This window comes from Dama dama, chromosome 23, assembly GCF_033118175.1.
Source record: "Dama dama isolate Ldn47 chromosome 23, ASM3311817v1, whole genome shotgun sequence".
NCBI lineage: Eukaryota > Metazoa > Chordata > Mammalia > Artiodactyla > Cervidae > Dama > Dama dama.
In genome coordinates, this window is record NC_083703.1 from 20,980,012 (window position 1) to 20,996,187 (window position 16,176).

The window sequence follows — 16,176 nt, forward strand, 5'->3', positions numbered from 1 at the left end:
AGAAACAATTAGAGGACCACAGAAGATAAAATATTTTCAAGGAGTAAAATTGGGACAACAAAAGGACTCACTTTGGGGATTTCCCTGGTGGTCCAGTGGCTAAGACTGCATTTCCACTGCAGAGGGCATGAGCTCAATCCTCGGTCAGAGAACTAAGATCCCATATGCTTATCCCCACACTGCAAAAAAAAAAAAAAAAACCTCACATTTTACTTTATTCAGTTTAATCCAGGTACTACCCTGGGCCACGTCCAATGTAAAACTCCTTCTTATAAATACCACAAGGAAAATGTGGAAAACCAGCAAAATGAATAGAGAGTTTAAAAGCGGCACATAACCAAGAGCAAAGGCAGTGTAGCAAAGGCAAGCATCAAGACTGCTGAAGAGGACGCGATTGATTCGCTGTTAGCAATGAGCAGAACCCAGAATCTGTGTGTACATAGTTTACAAAGTCGAGTTTGTAGCCTAAACAGTGTGGACATAACCTATATGTGGTGATTTCCTAGTGATTATTGGTCTGTGTCCTGGGCAGTTGAGGACGTCGAAACTAGCTATGTTTCTCCATTTGTTATAACTCTGCTCAGTCCTTCTGTACAATGAAAAACTGTGTCAAATTTTTATTGAGAAAGCAGCAGTTACCAGCACATTCCAACTGGCCAGAAGCTATTAGAGAACAGACCCCCGCCTCCCCCTCGCCTCCCAGCATCTTGTCTGGTTCTCAGACATCAAGAGAACTGTCCATTATCTGAAGTCTTCTAAAGTGAAATGTAATGCCAAAAACTGTAAAATATTAAACAGATTGCAAAAATGAGGGACAGGCTGAAAAAAAAGATGGAACTAAATGTAAAGAACTTCAAAAGCAGTCTTTGATTAATGCTGGCTACTTTTCAACTACAAACTCAGAGCTATGGGAATACCTGCCGGGCAGCGGAATGTGGTCCCCCGGGAGTTAAGGTAACATGACCCCGGGGAGCTCCCAGACACCTGCTCTGGAGGGAGCGCTCACAAGCCCAGATGCTTACTTAGAGGGAAATGGAGTCACTGTGAAAAAAATAAATAAGAACAATATTGTACTAAAAGTGAATGCTGAGACTCCCTTCTGGGAAAAAAATTACAAGATAAACTGAGTAAATACCAAGAATATAAAAGAATTCATGACAATCGATTCCTCTAGCACCTTGAAAATGAAAGGAAAAACAGTTCAAGCAAAACCTCTATCATCAAAATTCTCAACTCCAGGGTCATGAATAAATAACCGGTGAGAATTCAGGAACTTTTCAGAAAAAGGATGTTTATGGAGATAACAATGTATGAAATGAGAAGGCAGCCAAGTCTACCAAGGAGATAGGGATCAAATACCAAAACAGAGCAGTCCCCAATGCCTTATGCAAAATCCAAGTATTTTCCACTCCTGAAAGGGAGGCAGGCACACCACCCTCCTGGCTTTCCTATGGCAGATTAAAGTTTTCTGCAAAAGCATTAGCAGAGTCAACAACCGGGGGGCTGGAGAATACATTTCAGAGGTGTGAGAAAATAATCCTTGGATCTCATTTCAGCACCTACAGCTGGACCGACCACTCCCAACGGGAACCTGGTAGATGAATGTGATGACGACCAGGCCAACTGCCACAGCGGAACAGGTGATGACTTCCAGCTCACAGGTGCAGAAACCATCTTCATCCCATTGCTGTGCCATCTCAGTTCATGTTGTAGTTGAGACCTGCTCATTAATGCCTCTGTGTGTGTGTGTGTGTGTGTGTGTGTGTGTGTGTGAAAATCCTCATGGCACTAGGCATCAGGGTGGAGGGAACTTTGCCAGAACACATGCATCTTCATCTCCTCATGTCATCGCGTAAACAAATTGTTCTTCCAAGTCACAGCCATCCGAAACAGTAATTTTAGCCATTTCAGAGTTGAGGGCTGGGATTGTCCTCATTGAATGAATAAGAATTTCTCCATGGCTAAATGTACCTAAGGTTGGGCTTCCCTGGTGGCTCAATGGTAGAGAATCTACATGCCAATGCAGGAGACCTGGGTTCAATCCTTGGGTCAGGAACATCCCCTGGAGGAGGGCATGGCAACCCACTCCAGTGTTCTTGCCTGGGAAATCCCATGGACAGGGAGCCTGGCAGGCTGTAGTCCACAGGGTTGCAAAAGAGTTGGACACAACTTAGCGACTAAACAATAACAACCAACAATATGTAACATAAATTGATTCTCATCTTCAACCCTCACCCCCAACCCCAGTAACACATGCTCCACACACTTGAGAACATTTATTTTCGAACAGGAGTCAAAATGTTTGAGTGGATCCTTCATCCAACTAATTGATGAAATTAGATTTATATTTGAACTGCAGCTTTTAAGTTAGGATTTTGTGAATCATTTTACATTAAAATTTAGAAAGCCAGAATTCGTTGCTATTTCACATCACCACTAACAGATCTATCAGGGATGACATGTACCGTGTGCCTGACTGACTCGTTTAGAGGATGACTCCATAATATTCTGAAATCCTTAAAGCTAGAAAGTGACCTTCTCTTCCACTTGGACTGGCAGAGGAAACATTAAGCAGATGGAGAAGTCGGACTCCACCATTTGGAAATTGGCCAAAGTCCTAGAATTTTCACCCTATTGTTGCCAAAGGTGCTGTGGGACCTTTATTGCTACCCAGGTCAAAGCGCAGTTTCTTACAGCATCTGATTCTCATTTTACATTAAACAGCAGCCCTTGGGTGCAGTCTGTGTTTTTACCCAGAAGGGACTCTAGAGAGCCCATGTAATTCATTTCCATGGGCGAAACTGAAGGTGTTTCCATGTAACTTCATAATAGTGCCATGTTAGTGGCTAATGCATTAATGTCAAATCTGGAGGGACCCCCATTTCCAATTACCTCAGAACCTCTCCTCTGAAAGAGCAAGATTGCTCTGCACTCTGAAATGGAATAAAGGTAAAATCTAGTGGAGAAGTTTAGTACCATGAACTGAGTTTACATTTAAATCCCTCCTCCTAGGGCTCTCTCCCTCCACATTTCCAGAATAATTGCTTACAGTCAAATGGCCAATAAATATTACATGGCTATGGGCTTTTGAAAACAAATCTTGTGTATAAGTAGCCACAAGCCACAAAAATTACTCTAATTAAGACAGAGGCCTTTTCTCTGTAAGATGTCAAGCTCTAGCTGAAAACCATACAGCTAATATGAAAAACAAGAGTACCAGCCTGTGAAGCAGGTCCTATAGAACCTCCCCAGGTCGCCTCTAAACACTCTCTGCAAACCTTAGGCTTTTTGAAAACCTAGTCACACATCCCATCCATAGTGAAAATCCTCATAAAAAGGAATGGATACAGTCATCAGAGACTCTTCTGTTCAATTACCCTCTGGAGAAGAGGTTCTTTCCTTTATAAACCCTAAAGTGGTCAGTTAATATTGATTAGAGTCAAAGCCTCAGATTTACTCCTCGCGTCAGAACAACCAACCTTCTCATTTTTGCATTGCTTCATGACTGAATCAATTGAAACCTAAGCCTTTGAATGAAATAGGGCAAGTCTGTTAGCCTCGAGCAAACTGTGGATGGCACCAAGTTGCAAACCGCAGAAAATGGGTCATTTCCAGTGGAAACACTGACAATCCTTTAAAGTACAAGGTGATCATTTATTTACAGTGTTTAAACTCATTTGTTGGATAGAATCGTTTATTTAGATAGAAAAAAAAGGCATTCCCATTTTTTTTTAATGTATTATCCTGGCCCCTCAAAAATGTCATTTTCTCAGGCCAGCACATTTGTCTTAATAATTTGATCAATAGGTGCATATAATAAGAACTTCTAGGGGTAATGATAAAGTTAACTTCATTCCACCATTAAAAAGAGGTGATCCTTTAACCAACAAGAACCTACTGTACAACGCAGGGAACTCTGTTCAATATTATGTGACAACCTAAATGGGAAAAGAATTTGGAAAAGGATACAGGTACATGTATAACTCAGTCACTTTGCTGTCCTTATGAAATTATTGCAGCTTTGCTAATCAACTACACTCCAATATAAAAGAAAAAGTTAAAAAAACAAAAAGAAAAGGTGATCTTAGAAGGCCTTCTCATGCTTCATGTTCATTTATTGCATCATGGCCAATCTGTCCTTTTTTAAAAGCTTATTTTCCTCCATGAAGCTCTGTGTTAGTCTTTTCTGAGGATGAATGTGCTGACAGGTGCCAGTGACTTGCAGGCAGCCTGGCCCTCCCCCACCCCTGCATCTTTTCCCAGGTAGCATCTTGCCTCCTGGACTCACACGCAAGTCCCTACCCTCCTTGCTGTTTCGGTCACAGCTGCAAACTTGGAATGCTTGGTGCATTGAAACCAAACCAAAAATATTCTTTCTTTCACCCTGATGGGTGGAAGCCTAGAAATTGGGATCAGTGTTCTCTTAAGGTTTGGGTCCTAAACACAGATGGTGTCACGTTAATGTCTTCTCCCAGGGGTGACCTATTTGGACATGGTGGGAGATAAGTATTGTAGCCAAATGCTCATTACCTCTAAACAACACTGAATTCCAGGTGAACTGCACCAAACACATGGAAATAAAGAGAGATTTCGCTCTCCTTTGCTTGCTTGCCAAGGTGAAAATTCACCCTTGAAGTTCCTCATTTGCAAATGCCTTTGAAGTCATTAGATAATACAATTGGCTTCAAAGGCACCAGGAGGCCAGATTTCACATTGGATCTGTGTCTACCCGGCAGCGGAATTTGGCTCCCAACCTCTCACAAAATTGACAGTGCGTATCGGTTTTAAAAAGTGAGTTTTCACCTTGAGTCTTTCTCCTGTAAGACCACTGGGAACAGAATGCTAATGCGTTCTGGCCTCCCTCCAGTTCTGCCATTACAGATTCACCTTCTTAACCCATAATATATATAATTCCTTCTCCTAGCGTCTGCCTCGTTGAGGGCACATGCATGTGTGACCACTCATCCAGCATATTTACTGAGCAAGCAGGGGTAACGCGACTTGGTGCCGCAGTGGATGAGCTCAGAAATCTTCAGGCCACCCCAGGAGCTCGTTTTTATGGCTCTCTGATTCATGAGCTGGGTGATTTCTGACCCGTGGGAGCTGTAGGTTAGGACCAGGGCTCAGCCAGAAAAGGAATGATCATAGTCTCTTTATTGAATGATAGTATCGAAAGGTGTACAGTGGCACCTCATAACCACCTCCAAACATTCCAGGGTCGGCATGAGCCCACCCATGTCCTTACCCTGAGTCTGCCCAGGACTTTATCTCTTGGGAGAGCAAATACATGATCCTCAACCATGATCTGCAAGGCAGATGCACATAAGGAGAAATGGCTTTCTCAAGTACCTACGTAGTAAAGAATAAGCCAGTTTTTCAAGAAGCCTTCAAGTGATGCTTGTGGTTTGGGCAAGTTGAGGAACAGGGCTTTAAAACAGAAATCTCAGGCTTCCCTGGTTGTCCAGCAGTTAGGACTCTGCCACTGTTCCACCGCAGTGGGTATGGGTTCTGTCCCTGGTTGGTGAAGATCCTGTAGGCTGCCTGCTGCTGCCGTCGCTAAGTCATGTCAGTGGTGTCTGACTCTTTGCGACCCTATGGACTGTAGCCCACCAGACTCCGCTGTCCATGGGGTTTCTCCAGGCAAGAATACTGGAGTGGGTAGCCATACCCTCCTCCAGGGGATCTTCCCAACCCAGGGATTGAACCCAAGTCTCTTGCCTGCATCTCCTGCATTGGCAAGTAGGTTCTTTACCACTAGCATCACCTGGGAAGCCAAAATAAATAAATAAAACAGAAGTCTCATGATAAAGGGCAGAAAATGGCTGAGCTAAGATACTTAAGCTGAGATGATAGATCTAAGTTTCCACGACATCCTTGGACCAAGAATTCCAAGTCAACCCAGACTGATTAAAGTTCACGGTGTTCAGGGTATTGTTTGTGCAGTCTTCCAGCTCCTCAGGACTGTGAAGAAATATGTCCCCCCCTTCCACTTTCCTTGCAGCTTGTCCAAGCTACAAAGTGGGCGGAATATTTGTCCTTGGGAAAAATAAACAACCACAGCAGCAAAAGAAAGGAGGAATTACAGCTATCCACTTTAAACCTTCAGTTTTTAAAATAGATGGTGGGGACCAGCCTTGCAACCCCCTCCCCTCCAAAAGGCACACATCTGAAACCTTGGGAAACTATTTGAAGCTTAGAGGTCTGGGTCAAGTTTAATACTCAAGTCACTAAGGACCTTGGGAGGCCTTTGCTTTTCATTGTTGCCATTGTGAGCATCGTCGATTAGTCTGGGAGTCAAGGAATGCCCTTGGAAGGAAGTCTGGAATTATCCATACTGTCTAGATGCTTTATGAATAAATGGGTGAAAAATAGTGGTTTATTTGAACTTGGTGTGGTGGTGAGCAAAATTTGAGACAGTTACTCTAGCTGGAATTAAAAGAAGAGCTATTAAAGGGAACTGCTAGCCTTTAACGTCTGTATGCATGTAAGAGCATCCTCTGCTGTGTATTACTTATCATCCTGCTTTTTCTCATCTCGTATGTTACTCTTTCTGTGTTTCAGGTGGTACCACTGTGCTCACCACAGAGAAGCCCACCGTGATAGACAGCACTATACAGTCAGGTATCAAATACCAAAGAGAAAATTGATTCACATATGTGTGTCTTTTCCCCCAAAATAGCGCATCGCTATGCTTCTCGGATTCCTTTTCCCATCAAGTCCTAGCAGAGATGCCACCAGCATCTGGTGCCCAAGCAGGAGCCATAAACACTGCTTCCCTTTCATCCACATGTATATGCAGCAGGGAGGGAGATTTCCTCCCCCATCAGTCATTGCCAAATGGTGACAATCCCCACTCTCAACGGAAGGAACCAAGGAACATACTTTGTTTAAACGCAGCACATCTAGGACACGGACTGTGTTTGCAAACTCGGGAGAAGGAAATCTCCCAGGCAGCAGCCTGACTATTTATTTTCATCGCCGCTCTGCAAATCAGAGACAGGCGAAGTTTGTCAGTTTTGCCTGCCACGGAGTTGGCAGTTTTACAGCCACGCTTCCAGTGGGTGCACCGCGAGATGGTGTGCGGGAAACCAGGGCTGGAGAGGAGACCCCTGAGGCGGACTACCCCTACATCCTTTTTTATTAACACATGATTGACCGGGGCGGTTTTGAAAAAACTTAGTCGGACGATTATTATGTAGGTGACTATTGAAATGTCTCCAGTTGATAACATTCAGGTAACAAAAGATGTGGGCTTCCCCAGTGGCTCAACAGTAAAGAATCTGCCTCCAGTGCAGAAGATGCGGGTTTGATCCCTGGGTTGGGAAGATCCCCTGGAGAAGAAAATGCAACCCACTCCACTTTCTTGCCTGGAGAATCCCATGGACAGAGAAGCCTGGTGGGCTATAGTCCATGGGATCAAAAAGAGTCAGACACAACTGAGCAATGAACTACAACAGTAGACATATTAATATGTCTCTGGTCAGTAAGTTGTTCACAGAGTCCTGTGATGACTTTTAGAGCTTTGCTGTTGATCAGGGCCCAGCCACATGGAAATGGTGGCCTCCCCCTCACTCTCTTTTGTATTTCAATAGTATTTTTTGAAAATCTTCCCCACAGACATACATGAGGGGAAACAGTACGTATAAGCAATCAGAGGTTTTACATACTTTAAAAGTTAACCATTAGAGAGAGGTGAACAGGTCAGCTCACCAGCTTCTCCCATTTCCTCTATTGAAGCCTGCTCAGCCTTGGCCTCCACGGTCACTTATTAACAGGGCATGTGGTGTACATCAGTGTTTCCTCAATAGCAGACCCTCCCCAGCCAGCAGAAAGCAGAAAGGACTGCTCTAATTAGCATGCTTCCTCAAAGGGTGCTGTCACTCTTGACCTGATTAAACTGCAAAACAAACCTCCCTTCAGTTGAACTCAGCCCCAGTTTTCCCCATGGTTGGCCCTGGGTGACAGACTCCCTGCTACTACTGAGCTCATTGCTGTTGTTTAGTCGCTAAGTCATGTCCGACTCTTTGTGACCCCAGGGACTGTAACCCACCAGATCCCTCTGTTCATAGAATTTCCCAGGCAAGAATGCTGGAGTGGGTTGCCATTTCCTTCTCCAGGGGGTCTTCCCAACCCGGGCATCGAACCCAAGTCTCCTGCAGTGGCAGGAGGGTCCTTTACCGCTGAGCCATTGGGAAAGCCCACCACTCAGCTAAGACACCCCCAAATGCCGAAGAGGAAACTGAAGAATAGTGTTCAGCTAAATCTTCACAGTTCAGGAGTCCCCCTCATACCTTTTCAGGTTATAAATGTGGCCTTGGGGGGTTGGCTAGCAGCCTTTTGTTCACTTCCCATCTTCCCTGATAAGAAATGTCTTCTTTTTTCCCCACTCAGCCCCAGCTGGGTGGTTTTCTGTGGGGTAACTTCCTGCTCTTTATGACTGTCACAGGGGATGGGGTGAGGTGAACAAATGAAGTTCTAATAATGTAACAAACATTTTAACTGTTACTTTAGTTTTTCCTCTTGCCAGAGAGTTCATTACAACCACTAGGAAGCTGCCATCTAGCTTGTTGAATCTCATCTCTCTGCTTGCGTGTCAGAAGAGCTAGGGGTCATCAAAACACAAGAACAATCTGTGAACAATAGCCCAAAATGAGATGACTCCCCCTCCATGTTGGAGGTCTATGTTATAAGAGCAGGAATGGCTTTGTGAATGTTTAATTCACGGCTCAAAGCCATTGGCATGATGGCTTCAGAGAGGAACTCCAGAGCAAACAGTCGTCTCACAGTCTACTGTGGTCAGAGGGTGGATATACAAATCATGAACCAGTAAGAAGTCAACAGACCGAGAAGATGGGGGACTAGTGTCCCAAAGAACCATGTTACCTGAGTTAGAACTGAGGCTTCATTCATACTACAAAGGGAGAGGGTATGGCTGGTTGTTGCGAACTTGGTGCTGGGATCCTTTGTCTTTGCAGCTATCCATGTAGATCTGGTCACAATGTTCCTATAAAACCCCAAGAAGACAACTGATTATTTTCTGTTCTGCAACGTTTTGTCCACATATGAATAGAAGTGTGTTATACCTTTAAAGGTCAGAGCCTTGAGAATGGGCTCTCCTGTATATATCAGACTGTAGGCAACATTCTTTTACAAAAGGTGCAGAGCCAGCAAGGCTAAGCTCAGGCAACAGAGCACAGAGTTTAGAGCTAAAGGAATACATCCAATATGGAGTCAGGTTTGTTCTCTGTTACAGAACCACAGATCTTACTGATAGGGATGGTCTAGTCTACAGTCAGCCCAGAGTACTTTACAAGTCGCCTTGGTTTCCTGTTTTTCCATTGTCTGAGTCATGAATCTTGTTCTCTTCGTTTGTATATAGTGAACTGTCTGTGTTTCTTTGAGGAGTTCTGTTCATTGTCACCTCCTGGCTAAGCCAATGCTCAGAAGCATGCGTGGAGTCAGAAAGCAGGGCTAACTGAGGTTTCCCCTGCTCATGGTCAGCCTCATCTACTGACACCTGGGTCCCCACTGTCCTGCAGGCACCTTGACAGACAGCAGCATATCAGACCTTAAACTTTCATCATCATCTGATTTTGCTGAAGCCACTAGAGATTCAAGCAGAGTCTGAAGATTTCATGCTGAGGATTCTTCTCAATATAATATGTTCAGTGGGCATATAATATGCATATGCTATCTGGGTTGTCATCAAATGCATAAAAGCCTGTTAAAGCTCGGCCAGGAACTGATGAGAAGCCCTGCATTTTAAATCCATCTTCCCCTTGGCAGAAGGCTCTTACCCTCCAAGGATCCCCAAACATTCTCTAAATCAGTTCAGAGTATGTTCAAGACCCACGGTTACATGGACCCAGGCACCTCCCCTTATTTTCAGCCTATGAGTAAGCAAGCTCACATACCCAATAGAAGTTCTGAAGACCAGATTTGAAAATTAAATCCTTGTGCATATATGGTGCTAATGATGTAACTCTGGGCAAGCTAGGTCCCACAGGCACAGCTGGTGCTGGCTCACAGCGGCTATAAATTTGTTTTAAGTTCAGAATATTGTTTCCTGCTATTTTTAAGAGTCGAGAAGGGATTTAGCCAGATTATTCCCAATGAATTTAATGAGAATTGTGCAGCCATGGGGCCTGGGTAGTATTTTGAAGATTGAAAGGTCACATGGACATTGTCCTGTGTACTAATTTCATTTGTCCATTTGCTTTTTTCTCTTTCTCTGCCCTTTTCGCCTCTGCTTCTGTCCTTCTCTCTTTCTCTTTCCATTTCTAGAAATGTCTGTGTGTATTTTTGTGAGTTTAATAGCCTTTCTAGCCAGGCTTGAATCTTCAACATTGAGCTGTTCTGTCTCCATGCCCATCCCCCACAAAAGGTACTGATTTAAAAAAAAAAAAAATTTATTCTAATTTAACAAGATTGCCATAAATTAGATATGATTGAGCCAAAGAGATAAGAGTAGTAAAATATGAAAAGTTTGAGCAGTCACTGTGTAAAATTCATAGATTGGAAAGAACAGTGGAAGATAAAGGTTGACTTCCATTCACTGGAACAAGAGATGTCAAAATTAGTCTTTCAGGCAAAATTGCCCTCTGTCTTGGCCACGAAAATACCCAAGTTCATTTTATAACACTGCCAGAATAGTAATAGTCAAATTATGGATGGTGTGGTTTTCTGTAAATTATACAATAAATTTAAAGTATTACCAAGGCAAATGTTACCAGAAATGTGTATGTTGTAATGACTGCCCTCCTCTCTGTGTAGGTCTTATAAATGACATTTAAGGAGAAAACCTAAAACCACACATATATTAATATTTTCCAATATTAACAGTTTCTAACACAAGATTACACAACAGCACATTCCAGGGCCGTGGGCGTTGACATCGGAGGTTACTCAGCTACTCCTTCATTGTTGGCTGACTACATCTGCAAAATTCAGTCATGCTGTACAGAAGGGCGGATTTTGGAGAGGCTTTCTCATGCTTTAAGAAGCCCTGTTTCATGGTTATGATGGACGAGGCATAAAATATGTATCTCCAGTGACACTACCGCTGTGAAATATAGCCCTTTGCACAAACTGAAGGTGCTCGTGTTATACACATCACATGACCTTACTAGGCTTACTTTCCCCAACTGGCCCGTGAATCCTTTGGCAGGTCACACTGTCATTGGAAGGGAGAATCCATCTTGCTCAGTTTTGACGATGCTATGGTGCCTTCCTTCCAAAGTTTCACATTGCATTTGAAAGGAGTTCCTTGGAAGCCAAAAATGCAAAGTAAATCATTCTTATCTGTTCAGTACATCTTCCCCTTACAGTGCACCCCTGCCCGCCGTTGTTGAAGTGGGGGAGGGGCAATGGAGCCCAGACTCAGAAGAAAGCAAGATACTTGTGTTAAACACTTAGACAAAGTTAAAGGAAAGACCACAATGAGATAGGCTCTCAGCCTGACCTGACACAGCGTAGAATCTCATACTTCCCTTTTGCTACAGAGAGATTGTTTAGACTTATTTTTTAGATCAGCGGGCAAGCTGCCGGGGGCATCTTCCTTCTCGTCTCAATGCTGCCATCTTGTGGACGCCTGAACTAAATGAGAAGCAATGACCCTCCGAGAAAACAGCCCCTATTGTGTGTTTAATTTTATATTCAGGAGACAAGTGGGACTGGCAGAAGCAAGAGAATTTTATCTTTAGGATTATTTTTATTGTTAGCTCCAGTTTACCAAAAATAATTCCAAATATCAAAGGCTTCGTTTTCCCCATCCTTAAAAAGTTAACTAACCAAATTCCCCCAGCAAAAAAGTTGAGTAAAAACTAAGGCTATACAAGTTAGGGGAAAAAAAACAAACCCATAGTCAAATAGCACTTTGTAGAACAATGAAACAAATCATTCTTGAGAATCCCTTCACACTTTCTTTTTAGAACCCAAAGGAAATACTTTGAACATTAAAAAATATACAAATGGGTACCTATTCAAATATGCTTTGGCTTTACTTGACCTTACATTGCGGTTTTAAGTGGGGCAAACAATTTACATGCAAATCTGAAAATTCACTAAAGAAGCAGAGATTTCCCACTTAAAATTAATTGACCTGATATAAAGCACAGAAGTTAAAAAAAAACCTCGCGAAATGCTTCAAAGATCTGCCAGTAAAAACCTGGAGCATAAGCTGGTGTGTTGAGAATACAGATAACCTCCAGGGTGAGATATTCAGCCAAGTCACGTTTCTAGACTTTGGAGGTTCATGGGTCAGTCTCTAATTAAGATTCTTTTCATTGGTGGATATCAATTTATATGACTATCCTCAAGAGTGGAGTATCTTTTATATTAAATATTGTGGAAATAAGGAGAATGCTACAGATGTAATAATACATGCTTTGGGAAGTAAGCTTCCTGGAAATTTTATGTACCAAGTTGACAGGCAGTCCATAATCTTTTTTTGAGCTGGATCCAAAAAAGAAAAAAAAAGTTACTAAATGTGATGTTGCAAGCATGTGCATCTCTCCATGCATCTTTTGCATTCCTTGGTAATCCTAGATGTTGTGGCTTTCCTAGGATTTTTGAATAGATATTAAATTATATAAATCGTGCTTTCCATGAAGGAATTAAGGACCTTTCTGACCTAAATGATCAAATGTGTCTTTCTCGTCTGTTTCTTCCTTTCCACCCACTGAAGAGTTTCCAACATATGGTTTTAACTGTGAGTTTGGCTGGGGTTCTCACAAGACATTCTGTCACTGGGAACATGACAATCACGTGCAGCTCAAATGGAGTGTGTTGACCAGCAAGACGGGACCGATTCAGGATCACACAGGTAATGGAGGGTTCACTGTGGCCTCATTTCTTTAAATTTGAGAGGGTGTTACTGAGGAGGATTGCTGGGGTCTGTGCGTTTAGAAAATACTACAGATCATTCACTTGTGCTTTTATTTCCTGGAATTAAAAAGATGCCCTTCCCTAGTAGAGAGTCTCTTAGGCCACTTACTGGAGAATGCTAAATAAACTTAGCAACAGGTTGACCCCTGTGAATAGTAACAAACTGGGCAAATCAGTGTGTGTGAATTAGGACCTGTTTTCTACTCTTCCTGAACTTTCTTCATGAGACATGTCAAACATAAACAAAAGGAGAAAAAAAATAGTAAAATGAACCTTCTCTGTCTGTATCCCACCTTCAACACGCATCAGATCCTAGGAATCTCGTTTTACCTCTAGCATCCTGACTCTGAGTGATTTGGAAGCAACTCTAGACATAGAAAGTGTCATTTCATTTATGGCCTAATGGTTACTCTCTTGACCCTCAGAGTGGAAGTGGATTGGGGGGTCAGGAGTTGAAATCTTGTTCTTTTGAGGAAGATTGTAATCATTCTCCCTGAGCAGGGAGAAACCTCGCCACACCCCAGCTTACAGCCCAAGCCACCTCCTGTCTTACTTTCCTTCTAAGATTAATTAGGGTTGGGGTGCACAGGGAGCTGTCAGCCACTCTAGGACCTCTTACCCATTGCTATCCTCTTTTCCTCCTAGTCATTACTCAGCTTGAGAGATGGACTAAAAAACCATCAATGTCCTGTAAAAAAAAAAAACACATGCATATACTCATACACACACAAAAAAAACACCAACCCACAACCTTCCAATCAGTGATACCGACAACACTGCTTGTTCAAGTCATGGTTCCCAGAAGAGACCCCAGAGGGGCATTTGCTGAGGCTGAGACATCTCATTAAGCCCAGGTCCCCCTTGATGAGTGGGCCAGTGGGCTGATGGACAGCCAAAGGGTCCTTCATGCTTTTCCCACTTGGTTGTTCACTCTTCCCCCAGTGAATACAACCATTAAGTAGGTTGAATAGGCCTCTTTCCATCACGGCTACCTCCTTTCCTAATAAGAGTGACAAGGAAATTGGATAAAATTGAACTCCTTCAATTGTGAGACACTTTCAATTGAATCTTAAGACAAGCAGTTTTAGAAAACTTAAAATACTTTGACTGTAAATGGCACTGTACGTAGAAATGGCACCAAATTAACCAAATGCAATTAGCTGAAATGAAGGCAGTAATGGTGGAAAAATTGATGCAAAGTGAAGCAAAAAGGCTCAGTAGGATCTGACATTCAAAGGAGGTTAAAAGCTACGTTAGCCAGAGACAAAAGCTAAAAGGCTTACAGAAGTACAGTGCTAATTGAGAAAACGAAGAGAGAGTTCCTGACCTAGAATGCGATAAAACCCCGAAAGGAAAAATATCAGCACTTTATGTGTTGGAGTGTCAGAAAGGCAGGCGTGTCTTAGATGAACGGCTGAGAAGTGCGAATCCTTCAGAAGCATTTTCCTCTTTTGTCCTCCCGGGAGCCCTCCAGATCCACCCAGACCAGAAAGAGCCCCCGCAGCACTAAACTTGCAATCATTTGCTGAGTGAGCTGGTGAGCCTGGCATCTGAAAGGCAGAGACTTGTTAACATGAAAAAGTCTGGATGAAAAGAGCCCCACACACAGGATACGCACACACAGCCCGCCACAGCTCGTGTGCGGTGCTTTGCAAATCAGACGTGGAGGCTTCTAAAAATGAACAGTACCTAGGTACAATAGTCTGTGGCCTGATTTTGAATTTATCAAAGGGATCCCGATTGGTTTTCTGCATCTGACCTCTAACAATGGAGCTGTGTCACTTCTTATAGAGGATTCCCCAAACCCATGGCAGATGCTGGGAGGGGCACGGGAGATGTAGGTATAAAGGAGGGAGTCCGAGCCTGGGGGCATTCCCAGTCTGGTTCTGGGTGAGAAACGGCTCACCCTGGCCATGGGATGAGGTGTCCAATGGCAGGGGGAGCAGGGGTGGCAGAAGACAGCACAGAAGGGAGCAGAGATGTAGGCCTGGCTTGGGCACCAGCTCAGCCAAGCATCTTTAACTTCCTTCTTCTCCACACGATGGGGGCAAAGGGGCAGAGGCAAGGTGGGGGAAGGTCTTACCTGCCTGTCTTGATGGGCTGAGAGAGGTGGCACCATCACACAGACAGGTTATTATCATTAGGTAAATCAGTGGGAGGAAACGGGGTCTACATGGTCCAGGAGAGACGGAGAGCGCACACATTCTGCCGGGGCTGTGGCTTCTATTTCCCACCCTCCTTTCATTATCCCACCCACCGGTTATATTAAGAGTGCCGAGGAGCCTCTCAGACAAGCAGCCAGGTGAGGGAGGAAGACAGTGGTCAAGGACACATCCACTCCACCCGGGCACTGCTGACGCAGGACGCGCCCACATACACGCAGTGCAAGGGCAGCTCCCAAACATGCCAGCCCCTGGGCAGCACACAGAACGTCCCCCTGCCCACGGAAGCTCGCCGTCAGATCCACGCTTTCATCAGGGGCGGCGTTCCAGTAGCATTTCTATTTGCAGAGCAAACAGTGAAACATGAGTTGTGTGTTTAGACCAGGTGGTAGCAGGAGGCAGTGCTCCCACCGGGGGTCATTAGCAGCAGAGCCGGAGTTAGTCCTCCAAGCTCAGCAAGCATCTCCGTTGCCGAAATGGCACATTCTAATAAGCCTCAGAAAAGCAGCCTCTCCGCTCCTGGAACCAGAAGCCCACATCAAACAAGAGCAGGATCACAGCTGAATTTCAAGCTCTCAGGTGTATTTAAGGAACTTATTAATATAAGCCATTAAAATAAACTAGGATAAAAGAATTGGAATTTGGAGTGGGGGTGGGGGGAAATTGCCAGATTATATGGACAGACAGCAGCTTCATTGTTATCGGGCATTATCAGGCATAACCATTACTATAATGGTTATAGTAACCAAAGCAACATCCACCAGAAGTCTTCCTGCTCCAATGGTAAATAAATAAGAATACATCTAAATATTTACATTTACTCTCTGTGTTCACACACGTGCTGCTCAAGTCTTCAAGCTGCGTGGAAATAGGTCTTCCAGTACATCCGATCTGCTTGCAATGGTGTAGAGGCCAACACAAGTCATAGCCCGTGTCCATGTGACCTTGCATTCTAGATAAGTGGTATCCGACTATTGAGATTTACAGTCTCCAGCACAAACATCCTTTCACAGAAGCCAAGAGCAGAGCCTTTCAATGCCAGTGAGGTTACCTGCCATTACCCACTTCACCACCAACACCACTGCACAATTGCGTTCTGGTGCTCTGCCCAGGAGAGAAGGTTTGAGAG

At 43.8% G+C, this 16,176-nt stretch overlaps 1 protein-coding gene across 4 annotated transcripts in view; it reads left to right on the plus strand.

Moving 5' to 3' along the window:
* Nucleotides 1-16,176, plus strand: part of NRP1 (neuropilin 1) — a 145,393-nt gene that overhangs the window by 120,505 nt on the left and 8,712 nt on the right. For 2 of the 4 annotated variants that reach the window (XM_061126162.1, XM_061126163.1), the window contains exons 11-13: nt 1,557-1,661; nt 6,562-6,621; nt 12,686-12,823. In XM_061126162.1, coding sequence (XP_060982145.1) covers nt 1,557-1,661; nt 6,562-6,621; nt 12,686-12,823 — 303 coding nt within the window. The remainder of the gene's footprint in view (nt 1-1,556; nt 1,662-6,561; nt 6,622-12,685; nt 12,824-16,176) is intronic. The other 2 variants (XM_061126164.1, XM_061126165.1) reach the window with 1 other exon arrangement.